Genomic DNA, 18,884 nt, shown 5'->3' with positions numbered 1-18,884 from the left:
GCTCAGTCAGTTAAATGTCCAACTTCGGCTCAGGTCATGATGTCGCGGTTTGTGGGTTTGAGCCCCGTGTCGGGCTCTGTGCTGACAGCGTGGAGTCTGGAGCCTGCTTAGAATTCTGTGTCTCCCTGGGGAGCCTGGGTGGCTCAGTCAGTTAAGCATCTGACTTCGGCTCAGGTCATGATCTCGCAGTCCATGAGTTCGAGCCCTGCGTCGGGCTCTGTGCTGACAGCTCAGAGCCTGGAACCTGCTTCACATTCTGGGTCTCCCTCTTTCTCTCTGCCCCTCCCCCACTCACACTCTGTCTCTCTCTCTCCCCCAAGAATAAAAACATTAAAGAAAAAGAATAAAAACATTAAAGAATGTTTAAAAAGAGAGAGAGAGAGAGAGAGAGAGAGAGAGAGAGAGAGAGAGAGAGAGAGAGAGATGCTTAACTCACTGAGCCACCCAGGTGCCCCTCGTTGCTGTTCAAATAATTTTTGTCAACTGCTTGATAAGTAAGTGACAATTCATCACAGTGGGAGCTGCTTTTCTAGGGCCACAACTTCAATTTGCAACATGTTTGCAAGTTAGATTCATTAGTTACTTAGCACAGATAAGATGCACAAAATACTGAAGCCAATGCAGTGGCATTTTCTGTATTTTCTTACACTAAAAATATAAAACAAAAACCAATCTCTTGATTGCCTCTAAAAATGGACAGATCTTTGCCCAAGCCAACTTGGAATTATTTTTTCTTTAGTCTTAGAAGATCCATAAATTATGAATATCTGCTCAAATCCTGATGCCAATGTGTGTATCCAAGCAGTAGGAGAAGCCTGCCAGGCTGGCTTTGACTGCCGCTCTCTCAACCCAATAAACAAAAGACCTGAGACACCGTGAAAAGCTTCCAAGTCTTACTGAGGCTCATCAACTAAGACTACTAGGAATTTCAAAGTAAGTATACATTATTTACTTGTTTTCTGATTGACTATAAAAAAGATTTTGCATGTTCTTTATAGTTGGTAAGTAGATAAATTATAGTAGATAAATTTAAACATACAATTTTTTCAAGTATTTCCTTGGATTGGTAGCATACCTCACATTTGCCACTGGATCGTGCGTCAGTTCAATAGCAGGTAGAAAGAAGTATTTACAGAAAAATGATTTGGAGAAGATCTCTATAATAAATTCACAGGTATCCAAAAATCGAAGTCTATTCCAATAGCTTTTTCCTTGGCCCAGTTCTAGAAACAACAACAAAAAAGATAAGTTTAATCTTTCCTACATGAAATTATGTGACAAAATTAGACACGCAAAACCCATGACAAGTTTTTTTATATCCACAATTTGCTTAGCAAATACAAGAGATAAGAGAAAAAAAATCATATATACTAAAGCTCTGTGGACTCCCAAAAAAAAGGACATCTCAAAACATCTCAAAAACCAGAAAAAATGTATTAAACATTGCATTCTATTCCATAAGCATTTATTAAGTACTAAATAACTATATCTACTATTTTTTGATCACCCATTACGTGCTAAGTACTCTATACGTATTATCACATTTAATCCCAAAAAACAATCCAATGGGGGAAGTATAGATTTATCCTCCTGAGAGGAGGTTCAGAGGTTAAAGTCACAAGCTGGTAGGCATAGTGCTGGAATGCAAATCAAAGTCTGTGTAACTTCGAACTCTGAACTTGTATTTGACCAATCAAATTAGTTGTTTTCTTCATTTCCATAGAAATGCTCTGAAGTGGTTAAAGTCATATGTAAACACTGTATTATTGACAATAATTCAGGTAAACATTTAAAGGATTGTTTTCTCCCTTATTCCACAAATGTTCAAAAGCAAAATTCTTAATATTTAAAGCCAAGTGGAATCTCCTTTCAAAATAAAACTGATTCTAAATGTGAGGTCGTACCCCTGAAAAATGAAAATTAAATTAAAACAGAGTCAAAAAGAGAAAGTTTAAAGTATACGGAGTATAATTTTTCTTAAATGGAATTCGATACACTCTTAATTTTTTGAAAAATGGTGATCCAACTTAAAATGGTGAAGTCCAATAACCAGAAAATCCCATTACCTACTACCTACGCTGGATAACAGAGTTCAATAAAAGCATTAAGACACTATGGTCAAAACAAGTATACAATAATTAAAAATTCACTAAGTATATACAAGTATGTGACACTCTTTCTAGAATTAACACATTAACTAAAGGTTTCTGTCTCAATTTAGCCCTTAGCAAATTAAAAAAAAACTTGCATTTGTTAACTGATTTCATTTTTTAAAACATTATGAACCACATAGGCTTACCAGATTCATAGTCATGTATGCATCAACTCTATTCAAGGGAACTAAAAAAAATCCTCGCATTCTGCTAATATTTAATATAAAAACATAAAATGCTACATTCATGGAGACTCAACTCGTATTTTAGTTCCAAATGCTATTTCATCAGGGTAGAAACTGGACTTTCACCATAAAGAAACATTATTTTAATTTTTCAAGTGTAGAAACTCACTAAAAAAGACCCAGAGTAATTATTACTTTTGTTCATCACAGAATAATCCTATCTTAAAGATTTCTAAAACAACCCCCAAAAATTAACCTAGAAAACTCAAATACAAACACGCTCCAGATACTTACCAACATCAGCCTAACTATTCATGGCAAAATGATACATGCAGTAAGTCAGAACTAACTAAGGCCACTTTGCTTACTTTCCGTTTTTCAAAATGAGAGGCAATGATTACTTACGTTCAATTAATTTTTGAATGACCTCATGTCTCTGTTCTTGTTTACGATTATAACGTAGAAAAACGCATAGCGTTCGTGAAGCTGCCTTTTGGACAGGTAAGACATTCTTAAAGAAATAAGAAAGACAATTAAACCAATATAATAATACACTTTGGCTCCACAAATCAATTTTCAATTGCGGCTAAAAGTAAGAGCAGTGTTGGGGCGCCTGGGTGGCTCAGTCGGTTAAGCATCCGACTTCAGCTCAGGTCACGATCTTGCGGTTCGTGGGTTCAAGCCCCACAAGCCCCACATCGGGCACTGTGCTCACAGCTCGGAGCCTGGAGCCTGCTTTGGATTCTGTGTCTCCCTCTCTCTCTGCCCCTGCCCCCTCGTACTCTGTCTCTCTCTCAAAAATAAACATTAAAAAAAAAAAAAAAAAAAAAAGTAAGAACAGTGTGGTCCACCTCTCAAATCACTGTGGAAGCGCCCTCATAATTTAATGTCGATACCACTCAGGCATATCAACTAATGTATCATATTACAAAGTTAATTCTGTTTGGCACAGTTTCCAAATCATCCAAATCTGATTTACAGGATAACTCTCATTTCTTTGCACTTCATCTTAAGTGACATTCTCCCCAAATACATCTCGGCCACCCATTCTCTTAGCCATTCCCTGGACCTTGTCACTCATTTATTCAGCAAATGCTTGCAAGAACATACCCTGTGTCAGGTACATCATCAAAAATGTGCCACTTCTAAAATATAAATTTAGAGATCCCATGATCAGATATACTTTGCAATCCTTCTGGCTTGCTTCTGACTCTTCGAACTCAATGTCATCACTGAGATCCCTGGTCCACACCACAGATGAAACTTAGAATCAAAGGGACACCATGTCCATAACTCTTACTAATGTTCTATACTCCTCTGTCCTTTGAATTTGTCACACCGCTGGGCAGAATTCATTAATTTTAAATGAATTCAATCATCTGTCTTTACTGGGTTTGGGTTCCAACTACGTATTAGAGAAAAATCTCTCAACCAGATCTATTATGCCCAGTATAAAATTCACGTACACCATCTTGGCTTACGTATCAATACTATAATATTTAAATATTAAAGATTCAGGCTAGTACAGTGGGGATCCTTGAAATTCAAGTAGAATAAAACCGCACACTGCTGCCTTTCTGGATCTTTAAATATTTTTCACGACAAAAGTAGGGGAAAAAAAAGCTTATGTCATTGCTCAAAACCTTCCAAAGACTTCCCCCGTTTCAGAGAATACAACCTAGATTCCACATCATGGCCCTCAAAGTGTGCTGTGCTGTGGATCCAGCCACCCCTCTACCTCACGTCTCTACCGCTTTCTACAATGGCTTCCGTCCTCACGCAACCACACTATTCCCTTTGCCTGGACCACTTGTCCTTCAGACATCCCCAGAGTAACTCCAGTACTTTGTTCAAGCCTCTGCATGAAGCACACTTGATCAGAGAGGACTTTTTCCTGACCGCTATCTCCACAACAGATCCTACTACCCTCGGTCACGTTCCTCGCCCTCTACCCTGCTTTCCCGGTCTTCACTATACTTTTCGTCCCTGACATACTATATACGTATGTTTGTTTACCGCCTGTCTCCAACAGAATCTAAGGTTCCGTGATAATAAGTTCCTTATCTCTTTTGTTTGCTGCTGTATCTTGGTACCCAGAATAGTGCTTGGCACATAGTAAGCTCTCAATTAATTTTGCTGAAGGAATGAATACTATGACCATTAGTATGGAATTAAAAATACAAATTCTTTCTTTTCTCCAGAGAATACTGACACAGAATAACGTGTCCTCTTTGATCATGGAAAACGTGCTATAATAATCACGTATCTCCTTTTAAGTGTGGAGTTACTGTCTTGTAAAAGAAAATAGTAAAACGAATCTCTCAGGCTTCCAAGTAGTTTGTTCATACTCTTTGTTGCAACTCGTCTCTCCTTCCTGATAAGAGAAGCTAAAATTATGGACTAATTATGTATTCTTGGCTTTGGAAACACAACATGCCTACTGAATAATCAGATTGAGGTCAACAATTAAGATCAAACTTCACAGCACTCATCGGCCCCTGTTAATAGATTTACTCAGCCTGTCTTATTATCCACCTCGCCGCCACCACTGTAGAACACAGGCTCTGTTAAGAGCAGGACTCTGTCTTATTCACTCCTTTATCCCTAACTCTTGGAACAGGGCCTGACACATAGCAAGCACTCAAATAAGTAATTTCTGAATAAAATAATTAATAAATTCTGCTCAATTTGATGTGAAATTTCCTATGCGGCACACTCACGCGTTGTCCTCTGGTAAGGAGTCATTGTTGCCAAAATCATTTCTTAAGACTGTTACGTCTATAACATAACCTTCATCTTCTAGGCTTTGCTTTGATGAATGAAATTAACTTGTAGAAGAGGTAGCTCATGAAATGTCTCTTTTTAACACCGACCATGTTATTTTTCTTTTTAATCTTTGAGGTTAAAACGGATTTGGGGCTTCTGAGACGGCTATTAGATTTCATTATCTCCCTTTTATTGAGAACAATGAGAACATAAAGCACTTTTTTTAGCAGCTTCTAAAACATATACATTATATGGAAATTTCTTATACTTCAAAAATGGTAGGAAGACATCATATTAAATGTACAGTGAACCGGGGGTCCAGCAGACCTCTCTGGAAATTTTTGTAACAAAGGTCAACAACTTACTCTCTGGGGGATTTGAGTACAAATCTTTTTTTTCCTGCTTTTGACTCTAATTTTAAGGCTATCCATCATAGGCCACCATGTTTTTAATATAAGCTTTATCTGTTACATAGCCATCTTTCAGAGGTACTTTAAAAGAAAAAGTAACTCCTCTAAGATTGAGAGGCTTACAAGATGCCTTGGCAACACGGCATAGTTGAGGCAGGCTCTGAGGCCATGACACATAAAAGGTATATTATCAGAGCAGAAGGTACTTAGCAGTCAAGATCACAGTCTCCTGCCAACCTGCCTCTTGAGAAGAACTACATCAAGTTTGAAGTGAGTCTGTTCACACTCTCCTTGGCGACATACGGACAAAGGGTAAGTGAAGGTACCACCTGTTCATTCTTCATTCCAGCTATACAGACAATGTTCAAAAACAAGCATGAGCGGAAAAGCACAGAGGAACTTAAGTTCCCCCTTCAGAGACCTGGCAAAAGAACATCCTTCTAGGACAAAATGGAATAAATGAAGTTTGTCGTACTACTTTGAGAATGTGAAGAATCTGGTAACCCCAAAATCAGGTGAGAGTTCAAAAGCATTAGATAAAAGGTACCGGGCTCACATTTGTCATCACGATCGTGAACATTCTTTGCAAGAAACGATAATAAATCTGATCACTGGATATGATGTGTGGCAGACAGGCATATTTCTGCAGTAGCTTCTCATGAGTTCTCCATTTTAAGGAGGCCGCAGCTCGCTGCTCGGCGGCTGTGAGTGCCGGAATCAAGTCAGGCAGAGATGACAACTGAAAAAGAAAGCCCATCAGAGGATGGATGATAATAAATCCACCACAGCATTCCAGCGAATTCTTCAGTCTTACAACACACTGGGGAGAGGGACATTCTCGCTCACTTCACAACTTAGGATCTCGGTTGTCACAGGGAGACCGTTATCTGGCAAATTCAAGTCAGTATGTTTTAAAAATTCCATGAGTAAAATGAACAGTTACTGGAAACGAAATTCTGAAATAGAGAATGGGACTCACAATCCCTCTGACAAAAGTAAAATTTGTTCTACTTCACTGTTGGAAAATTGTGACCTTCCAAATTCCTTCTCTCCTGTCCTCACCAGATGCTGTTCTTGGAATAATAATTAATGCTAATAAAAACTGAAAATGTGAACGTAACCTCCAAGGGCAGTAAGAATCATGGTAATACAAGAATTGGAGAGGAAATTCAGGCTGTTGAAGCTCCAAGAGACATTTACTAAGCACTTGTTAATATGGGGCAGACACTACTTTAAATATTTTCCATACGTTCTCTCCTTGTTCCCTACAACAACTCTGCGGAGTGAAATCATATTTATAACATTCAGGAACTTCTTTGATACAGGACGTTTACCTTATTTTCTTGAACACTGCTTTCTCCACCGGTAGACATAAGTTCAAGGATTTCTGGAAGATGATCTATGAGAGCATCTAGTACCTTTTAATAGAGATATTGGTTACTTTTATGGCAATTACTGTTTTTCTAGTCTTGGATTAGTTTCATATGTCCATCTCTGTATCTGTCTCTCGATACTGTTCAAATAGTCTAGATCGGAGACAGCCACTTCTACACAACCAACATGCTGAAAACCTGCCTCTCGACTTTTAAAAAGCAATTGAAGTTAGATAACACCCTCTGCAATGACTAAATATTGAGGAGTTGAGCTTTGACAAGCCTGTACTCATTTGAGTGAACAGGATATACTGAATGCATCATCAACATAAAGTACTGCAAAGTTTCCACAAGTATACTCCCCAAACAATGCTAAGAGAAAAAGAGATAACATTGAATGTACGATTCCGATTGTGGAAAATAAAAACCTCTTCACAGAAAAAAGTAGGAAATTTTTAAACTACAACAAAACAGTAACAGCGACTGGAACTAAAGGTATTCTTTTGTCTGTCTACTTTTTGGCATTTCCTAAATTTTCCTTAATAAGCAAATATATGTACGTATTTTAAAAACCTAGTAATTGTTTTTAAAGATCTCAATTTCCAGTCTATGATACAATGGTACATTGTCTTAACACTTTTGGGGATTGCCAGCTAAAAGAATTCATGCAATTCTTAAGAAGGAGGCAGGGAAAGGGCATTGAAATATTCAGACTTAACATAAAAGAAGTAAAAACCAAGGAGTAAGAAGATATTACCTCCAGTGATTCATCTTGTAATAATGTTATCAGTTCTTTATGTATTAAATATACTCCAGAATTCAGAAGTTTAGAGACCTAAAATGCAGCGATAAAGTCTCTCAGATTTAAAACTACTAGACATCCAAAGGTTATAATAATAATTTTACAAAATACATCCCTGTTAGATACTTCTTCTGAAATGAGACTAGGTTACAACATACATATAAAAATTAGATTTCTAGAGAAATTAATTGCATACAAAACCAGCTTTTTAGTCTCCTTTATGACACTCTGGAGTGTGGACACATGAGAATCGGCAAGTAAGTGCCCACATGGGCGCAGCAAATGTAGGAATGATTTATCAGAGTCATAATTTCCGTATCATAAGCAATAAGCCCATGGATGCCTCCAGCTCATATTTTAAAGTCTTACAGCGGCCAACGAGGTCTCCCAGGATAGTGCAGGCACATGAGCATTCGCCCTGGCTCAGCACCTCCTAAAGAGGGCAAGTTCTACGGATGGTCTGTGTGACGCAGGGACAGAGGGGAGTCCCAAGCAAGCAAGACATCAAAGACTTTTCCCATCAAAGACTTTGATCAGCACAAAAGGAGCTGGAAGGGTCTAAGCTAAACTCCCCTGTGAACAGGTTTGGGTTTTTTTCCTCCTCCAGACAAAAACAGAACTCACAATGATAAATCCACCAGTTTCTACTTTTCTTTCTTTCTTTCTTTCTTTCTTTCTTTCTTTCTTTCTTTCTTTCTTTCTTTCTTTCTATGTATTGGGCTTCTGGGTAAGATTTCAATGGGCAGGAGGGGGTGGGGGGAAGTATTTTAAAAACCTCTGCTCTACAGGGTTGTTTCTGACTCGTTCAGAATATTTTCAAAATACTATTTTTCTGAAAAACAAGAATAAAGTTAGGATATAGGAAAGTAATTATCAGAATTCAACAACAACCCTGTGAGGAAAACTTAAACTCACCAGCGGATTTTCACTGCTCAAAAGGACAAACCCAGACTAACAATTCATTTTTGGAATAGAGTATCGTGAACAGCCTACCTACATGGTATGACTGAGGGAACATGGCAACTAGCCACCCAGCAAATAGCTAGATCAACAACTGCCAGACTCACTCCTACCAGTGAAATATTTTTATGTACCCATTTCAAGATGTTTCTCTCTCTGGCGCTAACATGTGATGTCCACTACAAAACACAAATAACGATGAAATTTTAAAGGGATAAAGATAAAAATAAGTAAAAGCTCTAACATTACATAAACATTGCGTTCTCAGACACAAACCTCATGAAACCATCTCTGGTTTCTAATAACTACAAGCATGCACGGTAACCAAGACTAAATAAATGCTCACTTAAGGCGCACCGGAGACAGAGATTTCACTCAGCCGGCCAGTGCCCTCTGTCCCGTCCCATCCTCCAAAACATACTGTGCAACACTGGAAGTATTTTAATTAGTTACACCATTGAAAGACAATATTTCCTAGATTTTGCACAATGAACGTTTCGTCACCCCAGAAAAAGTGTTATTCAAAAGAATACTATCACCCAACAATCAAGAGTCTCAAGCAACATAATCATGATGCTACAGATTCCTCGTGTGCTTATAGCTAACCAAACAAAGCTCTGATGTAGGAACCCAGTGCAAGGAAGGGGCTGAAATATTCTCACTGAGAGTAAGAATATTTAGATACCTCTTGTGAAGACAGGAAATATTTTATTGTGCCATTGACAAAGAGACATTTATATTTGGAAGTTGACAACTTACAGTTTATACGTGCTTACTGCCACTATGTAAGCATACACGTGCTTCCTGGGATCACCCAAGACACGTATCCAGATTTCAACCTCTAGGGTTAAGAAGTCAATTACATCCATCAGAAATGTTTACATTCACTTTTGCTTCTTCCACTCAAGAGAGTTGTAATAGCTGAACCTAACAGGTATGTTCATAAAACGTGATCCATTTGCACGAAAAGCAATAAATAACCTGTCACTCGATTTTCCGTTTACTCTCAAGTTCTTGAGTTTAGATGCAAAGTTAAATGTTAATATCGTAAGGCATATAAAACCTGGTTTCACTTCCAAACCAAAGATACCCGTACTCACACCACAATGTCTGGCTTAAAGTCGGCACTTACTAGAGGTACGCTGAATGAATGGATCAATAAATGGTAAATGAATATAATGTGCTTATGTAAATGACTTCTGTCAACATACTAAAGAGAGAATTATGGAAATTTTAAAATAACAGTTAGGACTCAAATATGAAAGTGATATGGAGCCCATATCATATAATAAACCTGTATAAACAGAAGCGTACACAATATCCAAAACTCATCTAGCATACATAGGTGGAATTAACAAACGTCAAATGCTGACACGTCTTCACACTTACTTCATAAAAGCAAATGGCAATAGTGTATCTGACTGGTACTTCGGGGTCATGACAAAGGCAGAAGAATGTAGAATAGAGTTCCATGTGGAAGTTTTTAGGATCAACAAAAACAATCATGGCCTGGTGGAGGTGGAAGGGAGAAGATGAGTGGGAAGGAGAGAAAAACGTGCATCAATACCTAATATTACAATCATTTCATTTCAATTGAAATCGTGTCCTCTACGTAATAATTCAGGTGGAAATCACATTTGGAAGATCCAAATGCATGCAGATGGCTCTACTTTACACACAAAGTTAAATATAAGTTATACTAAAATTACTCAGGACCTACTGTCTACACCACACGTAAGGCTAAGCAGCAGGGTCATAAATGGCCATGGTTTTTAATGCTATCTATCCAGATATTTTAAAGTTATCGTCAAAACCTTTTGTCAGTACAAATACATAATCTATTACCGGAAAGTTATAAGCACAGTTCTTCCGTACTGAAATATATTTCTTCTCCTGCTCTAGGATTTGGGGTGGAATCTGATTTTCATTGTGTCCGTTTTCTTGTTGCAAACCCAGCGTACACAGTTTCTTATAAAACTCCAAAAATCTCAAGTGTTGATCTGGAGTAAGAATTCCTAAAACAAATGTAAAACCTTTGTTCAACATTTTCACTGAAAACAAAAATAGAGAGAGAAAAGCAAAATACAACACTTACGTAACGGGAACCAAATACTCAAGTAAACCGTTAAAGACCATAAATAAAAGCAACAGTGAGGAAAGAGTACCTCTTATGGAGAAATTCAATGCGTCTATTGTTTCACCTTATGTTGATTTTAATAACACTTTAATTTTAACAGTATAAACTATGCAATGCAGGAATGACGACTGAATGTCTGCAGCACGTATCACACTACAGACCACCGACGAGTCACTACAATAATAATATATAAGGACCATTACTGCAATTTACTTCTGGTAAATATTCTAAAATTGCCTGCAGAAAAGACATGTGTGTGTATCTGCAGAGAAAAGAGTTTAAAAACTCAACCTAAAAGACGGCAAAGTAAACTCTAAATATTTTTGATCCACAGACTCGTTCCACATTAATAAATGATCTTAGAGAGCTAGGAACTCATCATATACTACAAACCTTATTTTCAACGGCCAATTAAAAGTCTATAATATACCTGCTGAAAAATGTTTTAGTATAGCAGATGGCTATAACTTAATTTATGATTACATTATTATAGGAAGCTAAGAACCGAGTAATATGTTCAAAATGCCAGGTTATGAGTATTATTCTAAATTCTAAGCTGAACTGCTCACATGATATATTAATTACCCAACAAATAGTTAATAAGTGTATACTTGCTATGCACCAATAGTTAATATAACTACATCATATGCCAACCGATACCATATTTTATATGAATATAAAATATTCAGAGATTTAAAGGGCCATGACTACTTCTTTCGGTCACTGTTCTTTCAAATAGGTTCTGTTAGGGAAAAAGTCATTCTTAAATGTGCTCTAGATTATGCTACCAAAAATCTAAGACTTCTTAAGATTTTACACCCTTAAAGGATAGGTTTCACAACTGAGGAGCTGCAGTCAAGTGGCTGAGGCAGAAGACAAAGGGAAAAAATTATCCACAATCTTGAAATTCTCAGGGTATATCATACCATAGAGTCCATGGCATAGTTTTCCTAAATGGAAAGATAAGGAAATAAGAATGGATTCGTCCGCTTTGAAAGATTTTTCACAAAATGATTTCACTAAGGGAAGGATAGTTTGACTTCTGTCATCTGGAAAACAAAACAAAACAAAACAGACTTTAGATCTAGTTGCCCACGCTGCACATGGAGAAATGCATACATACAGATTCCAGAAAGGAAAGTCGCCGGGTTGGCCACACGGCCACGGAACACGTCGGCAAGCCCTGGTCGCAGAAGTAGCAAGAAGAGGGTTGAGATCGGCAAAACCTTTTCACGCCAGGCTCAGGGGCTCGGACTCGTGGACGGCCACCGGGACCACATGTCAAGAGTGCTTACAGGCTAAAGAGCTTTGAGGACTGAGGCTTGGAGGCCGAATAACTACAGGACCCCAACACCGCGGACGTGAACGGAGGACCAGCAGGCTCAGGCCGCAGGTCTCACGTGTTAGCGCGTAACTCACGCCAGGGGGCAGCTTTTTCTGACTGAAATTGTTAGCTTATAATATGTCCTGTTTATTGAATTTCTCCACTTTTACTTATATGGCACTTCCTTAAGAAGTTCATTGATATTGTGGGGGCGTCTGGGCGACTCAGATGGCTGAGCATCCGACTTCGGCTCAGGTCACGATCTCACGGTTTGTGAGTTCGAGCCCGGCATCAGGCTCTGTGCTGACAGCTCAGAGCCTGGAGCCGGCTTCGGATTCCGTGTCTCCCTCTCTCTCTGCCCCTCCCCTGCTCGCGCTCTGTCTCTGTCTCAACAATAAACATTAAAAAAAAAACTTTTTTTTAAGAAGTTAATCCATATTTTAAGTGTATCTGCTTAGATTATAAATTTCTCATATATCCCACCGACATTTACATCTTGATTCTAAATACTCTGAATTTCCCATAATTCTCTTAAACTGTCAGAAAGGAATCGCTATTAAGGGTCTGACAAGACTAAGCAAAATGCTGCAACAGGTTTATTGGTATTATTATGACTGTTACTATCATTACGTTTCAGGACCACATCTACCATTTTAACTAAATGACATCTATTAGACATTCACTGTTTTCCGTACAGAACACGCATTATCCTAAGTAGAAGTAGAGGGATGAGAATAAACGGTCTGAACTTGAGAAACTCACACCAGCAAAGAAGCCAAACACAAAAACTATCACAAGACGACGTGATCGCTATTCTCATAGTTGGTATAAGGCACGGGTCTGCAATTTTTGTAAACGTTCTAGGCCTCACAGTGTATCTGTCGTAACGACTCTGCCGCTAGGGCCCAAAATCAGCTGCAGACAATACAGAGCCACGTGGGCATGGCTAGGTTCCAATAAACTTTATTTACATAAGCAGGCAGCAGCAGGATCTGGCCTGCAGACCACAGTTGGTGTACCCCAGGCATAAGACATTTACAGAGATAATCAGAGAGGAGACTGTATTTGCAATGAGCACTGAAGGAAGTTGGTTAGGAGGAAAACAGAAGGGAGAAAACACAGGGAGAAAAATGAATATGCAGAAAGGCTGGAGGTGTGAGTGAATTTCACGTGCTAAGGGAATGACAAGTGGTACTGGAGCGGGAAGGAAGGGCAGGGAAAACCGTGAACATAGGTTACGCCCAGATCTGTTCACAACCGAGTTGTGGACAGTGAGGGGAGAGAGCAAGGAGGGGGCCAAGGCTCCTAGACTGAATGCCCAGGGGTGCCCCATCATTAGGACAAGGAGATTCACTCACTCATCTATTTTCACGTATTATAGTTCTTACTCCTCTGGCTCATCATATAGGCTGAATGATTATTCTGGAACAATCATACATAATTATTGGCCGCACTGCAATAATCTTTAAGAGGCTCTCCTAGCTCAGGGTAAAATGTTGTTAATCCAAGTAAACATAATCCTATAATTTACACAATAGAGTTTCGCACCCAAGTACTTGACATTTACTCCTCCAAATTTTACCACAAAATGGTTAATGTTTACTGATAAATTAATCTCCAGCATTCGTCAAAAGTCTAGTCATATACTCACAGAGGAGCTAATTGTCTCTGTGATGTCTTTGTGATTTGACTGGCACAACACGAAGAAATACCTCCTTACCCATTCCCACTCAAACACCTCATCCCAAAGTTTTCCTCCCCACGGCCATGAGATTTCTAGCATTAAAATATTAAGGAAGGAATATTACTGCTTTAATCAACATCTTTCCTAGAGTCAATTAGTTAAGCAAGTTAAAGGCTAATTACCAAACCAATTCTTATCTCCCCACACAAGGCAGTTAAACATGGATGAGCGAAAAGAGAGAGGCATGGAACATGCAGTAACACAGGATGCCAGGAAGGTAAAAGCAGCCACAGAGAAGGTGCCACAAGAGAAAGAACCAGAAAGAGACAGAGAGGAAGGGAGGCTTAATGTTCATCATAAAACAACATAAGGAATTCTATCCCTTATCTTTCTTCACTCCCTATCAGTTACAAAACCGGGGAAAACACTGCTTTCAGAAGCAAAGGTGTGTCCGCGGGAAGATTTACCTGTGTCAAACACGTCAAGCAGATTAACCAAAGTTTCGAAAGCAGCAAGCCGCACACTGCTGCCTTCATCCCTGGAGAGTTCTATTAGCTCAGGGAGCACCACGCTTTTTGTAAGTTCTGTCCTGCACAAGAAGCAATAGAAGAAAATAAATCAATTCAATGAATTATAGCAAGAACTTATGAAGTGAAAGTCACGGGGCCAGGTACTGCAGAGAACAGGAAAAATCATAAAGATCCGGCTCCTGCTCTCCAGAAGCTTGCAATCTGGCTGGAAAGCATGATATAAACATAAGAAACATTAACTGTAATTGTCTAATTACTTAAATCAATTCTACTTCCACCAGGATAATATTATTACCTGCAGAGATCTTAATGACTAGAAGTTTATATTAAACTTTATATACTGTAAAAGTTTTCCATCTTAAGCAACATCAGCAAATGATCTGGACTAGCCAGAAAAACCTAACAGTAGCAACCACAGATACCTTAACAAAATCTTTTTATCTAGATTTCAAGGGCTGCATTATTTTTTCATTCACCTAAAATACAACATTACAGTAACTAATTCCTACATAGAAGAATGATACAGGACACTAGACGCTCTCTCTGAAAGAATGAAACACAATACCCATGCTTTCAGGGCATATACAACATTTATAATACAATCATCAATGGTTCTCATTAGATACTTTAATCAGCCACTCCTCATTCACCAAAATGAGATGCTACTACAATGACCCGTGCTGATAAGGGAGACTTATAATGTGATGCATTATCATGTGTCCTTCCTAGACACGTGATGGAAGACGGCATGAATTATAATTTGATAGAGAATGAGAAAGTCACTGAGAGTTGCAGAAAACCTGAAAAGATTTAGGGCAGAGCACAAAGACTCTAAGACAACGCTCTCAAGCAGAACTTTCTGCTATGAGGGAAATGTTTACAAACTGTATTGTGGCCACACGTGGCTACTGAGCATGTAAAATAAGGTCAGTAGGGGCGCCCGGGTGGCTCAGTCGGTTCAGCGTCCGACTTTGGCTCAGGTCATGATCTCACGGTTTGCAAGTTCGAGCCCCGCGTCAGGCTCTGTGCTGACAGCTCAGAGCCTGGAGCCTGCTTCGGATTCTGTGTCTCCCTCTCTCGCTGCCCCTCCCCCACTCATGCTCTGTCTCTCTCTGTCTCAGAAATAACATTAAAAAAGATTTTTTTTAATAAATAAAATAAGGTCAGCATAACTGAGGAACTGAAGTTTTAACTTCATTTTACTGAATTTAAATAGCCAAACATGGCTAGCGGCTACCTTATTGGAGAGTACCGGCTCTAAGGACTTGCGCGATCAGAGAGCCAAAAACTGTTTCTAAGAAATTAATCTATGAAAGGGGGGAAGGTGGTCAAAAGCACAAACTTCCAGTTATTAAATAAATAAGCCATGGGGATGTGCTGTACAGCATAGTGACTATAGTTAACAATACCGTACTGTATATTTGAAAGTTGCTAAGAGAGTAAATCTTAAAAGTCATAAGAGAAAAAAATTCTGTAACTGCGTAAGGGGACAGGGGTAGCCAGACTTACTCCGATAATCGTTTTGCAATGTATACTGACTCATGTTGTACCCATGAAACTAATATGTTTTATATCAATTCAGAACATATTTGCATGCTGTTGAAAACCTTGAGTTTATTAAGAATGAAAGACGGTAGTTTAAGCTAAAGATCTCATCCCTATTTACAGGCAAAAGTTACTTCCATTCAATCTTTCAAATGACTTTTCCCCCCAAGAGTGGTATACTGATGCAAACCCAACTTAATTATATCTGGGTATTAAAGATAAAAACAATCAGAATCAAAAGGTCTTTAATAGCTGCACAATGATTTCTTAATGCTGAAAAGGCAAAGTGAAAAAATCAAATCTGTGTATCATCAGTGGCAATAAGGACATGTCAGTTTCAACCTACCAACACCAACGGGGATTTCTCATTTTCAACTACGTTAAAGCCACTAAACACTATGGCACTATGTATTAAAAGATCGCTTTTATATGTTATCAAAATTTTAAAAAACATAAGAGCTATATAAAAATAGATAACCTATAACCTTCTACTTAAAGAAACTTTGAAAGTTTCTGATAATGTATGGCCTCCAGGCTTCTATCCTGTTGATGTTATTATATACATCCTCTTTGGGCTTCAGCTTCCTCATCTGTAAAAAAGGAACAATTACTATCCATCCAACAGATGATTGTGAGGGTATTAAGCTCACACAAGTGCTTAGAAGAGTGTCTCACACATGGTAAATATTATCTAAGTGTATACTAATGTTATTCATAAATTTTGATATACACTGATTCTTTATACTTATCTCTAAAAATGGAATAATACAGGTAAAATATCAGCAAAAATTCTGTGTATATAATAGAATTCAAAAAGATTCTAGGTTTATGCTTCTCCCAGTAGGACACGAAGATATTTCCTGTGTCTTTGCTAGCACTAAAGATTTATCATTAACTTTTCTGATTTCATTGGTAAAAGGAGCATTTCACTATTGTTTTGTAAATATCACATATTATTCAGTAACTGTCTGTCTACTTGACTGCATCTCTGGTCAAACTCCAAGCACCTGGACGACAGGACTGTATCTTTTTCATTATTACATCATCCATATGTAATCCATAGCTTATGGTAGGTGCTCAATGCATATTCATTAAATGCATAGATCTCTCGACAACTAAATGAGATTGAGTACATTTATTGGACACTTACATTTCTTCTTTATGAAGTATATTGTTTTCTTTGCCTGTCTGTCACATTATAAAAGTAAAAATAAGGCATCATGGCAGACCCACACATGTAAGATGCAAATACTCTCTCATTAGTTCCTCTAAACAAGCTGGATTAGGGCTGAGTACCTTCTTCAAGAAGCAGATGTGGGCTATACACTGCCTGTGCTGGTATATTTATGAGAATATCCTTTTCTTGACTTCATATGCAAACTCCACTCTGGCTAGGGCAGAATTGTAGGTCATTATCCTTTGTACTAAAAATGCCTTTGGCATATAAGGATTCAGAACAAAAATCTGGGGACGGCCTGATTCTATTATTTGTGTAGGAGACCAGTCTTATCAGCCAACATGCTAATAATTATAACCTAACCCTTCCATGACATCAGAAGGCAGGGTATGTAAAATACAGGGTGAGGGATAGCAAGATGAATGAAATAAGCAAGCTTGCCCAGATAGCCAACCTAGAATTCTGGGGTCTCGCTGTGTGATCCAAATCTACCCAGGTGCTGGCCATGATTTGGTGCCACCTGATGGTAGCAGCCTGATCAAACTAAGTACCGATGAAGGATGATCCTGAGTTCCACGGTTGGCCAGGTCAGCAACAGCAATTCAAGGAAACTTCTCATCTGTTTGTGCCTTTTCCACCGGCCTTTTTAAGGAGCCTAGGCTGAAAGAAATACTGGGGACCCAATCATCTCCATCTCTTTGTTAAGAAGATAAAGTTGCTCAGCCCTCCCCTACATCAACGCCCTTCCAATCTGACAGAAGACAAAACTCATGGGCAGAGGACAAGAACCAATCATCAGTCCCATTATATCTGAATTCTACAATCTGCCTCTGACAAAAGCAATCATGGATCTGCTTTTTGTCACTGTAGTTTGTATTTATCATACCGTATATACTCCTTTTGTATCTGGCTCGCTTCCCTTAACATACTGATTCTGAGACATATCCATGCTGTTATACTGCATGTAACAGCATGACATTCCTTTTTCTTGCTAAATAGTACTCCACTGTATGGACATACCGTATTTTATTTTTCCTTTCGTCGATCAGTAGACATCTGGATTGTTCCAGTTTGGGTGTTACAAATAAAGCTACTATAAACATGTGTATCTAACACAGCTCTTGTTATGGATATATTTTCACTTCTCTTGGGTAAATAATTAAAAGTGGAATGGCTAGGCCATATTAAAGATGTTTAGCTCTGAAGTAAATGCCAACTAGCAGTATTATATCATGGGAGATTGGAAGGTTGTTGATTTGATAATATTCAGGAATGTGATAAGTTTCAAATTAGTCTTTACGTACAGTGTGAGATAAGAATTAATGTTCATTTTTTTTTCTCTCATGAATATCCAGTTATCCCAGTACTGTGTTTTGAAGAGATTTTCCTCCTTGAACTGCTTTGGCATTCTGTTGAAAGTCAATTGGCCACATATATATGTGTGTCTATTTCTGTACTCTCTTCTGTTCCACTTATCCATATCTATTTTTGTATGTATCCTGAAACATCTTTAAATCCATTAATTAGTTCTAATAGTTGTTTTGTAAATTACTGAGGATTTTCTATGTAAACAGTGATGTCATCTACAAGTAGAAATCATTGTAAATTACTGAGGATTTTTCTATGTAAACCGTTCTGTCATCTACAAGTAGAAATCATTTGGGGCGCCTGGGTGGCTCAGTCGGTTGGGCGTCCGACTTCGGCTCAGGTCACGATCTCACGGTCTGTGAGTTCGAGCCCCGCATCGGGCTCTGGGCTGATGGCTCGGAGCCTGGAGCCTGCTTCTGATTCGTGTCTCCCTCTCTCTCTGCCCCTCTCCCATTCATGCTCTGTCTCTC

The 18,884-nt window shown here is 38.5% G+C and overlaps 1 protein-coding gene across 3 annotated transcripts in view; it reads right to left on the bottom strand.

Moving 5' to 3' along the window:
* Nucleotides 1-18,884, bottom strand: part of PPP4R4 (protein phosphatase 4 regulatory subunit 4) — a 105,340-nt gene that overhangs the window by 25,293 nt on the left and 61,163 nt on the right. For all 3 annotated transcript variants that reach the window (XM_042990460.1, XM_042990459.1, XM_042990461.1), the window contains 9 exons: nucleotides 14,262-14,383; nucleotides 11,713-11,835; nucleotides 10,495-10,664; nucleotides 10,039-10,158; nucleotides 7,645-7,722; nucleotides 6,849-6,932; nucleotides 6,071-6,253; nucleotides 2,744-2,849; nucleotides 1,076-1,223 (listed from right to left, as the gene is read on the bottom strand). In XM_042990460.1, coding sequence (XP_042846394.1) covers nucleotides 1,076-1,223; nucleotides 2,744-2,849; nucleotides 6,071-6,253; nucleotides 6,849-6,932; nucleotides 7,645-7,722; nucleotides 10,039-10,158; nucleotides 10,495-10,664; nucleotides 11,713-11,835; nucleotides 14,262-14,383 — 1,134 coding nt within the window. The remainder of the gene's footprint in view (nucleotides 1-1,075; nucleotides 1,224-2,743; nucleotides 2,850-6,070; nucleotides 6,254-6,848; nucleotides 6,933-7,644; nucleotides 7,723-10,038; nucleotides 10,159-10,494; nucleotides 10,665-11,712; nucleotides 11,836-14,261; nucleotides 14,384-18,884) is intronic.

Source organism: Panthera tigris, chromosome B3 (genome assembly GCF_018350195.1).
Source record: "Panthera tigris isolate Pti1 chromosome B3, P.tigris_Pti1_mat1.1, whole genome shotgun sequence".
Lineage (NCBI taxonomy): Eukaryota > Metazoa > Chordata > Mammalia > Carnivora > Felidae > Panthera > Panthera tigris.
This window is presented reverse-complemented; position numbering and strand designations above follow the sequence as displayed.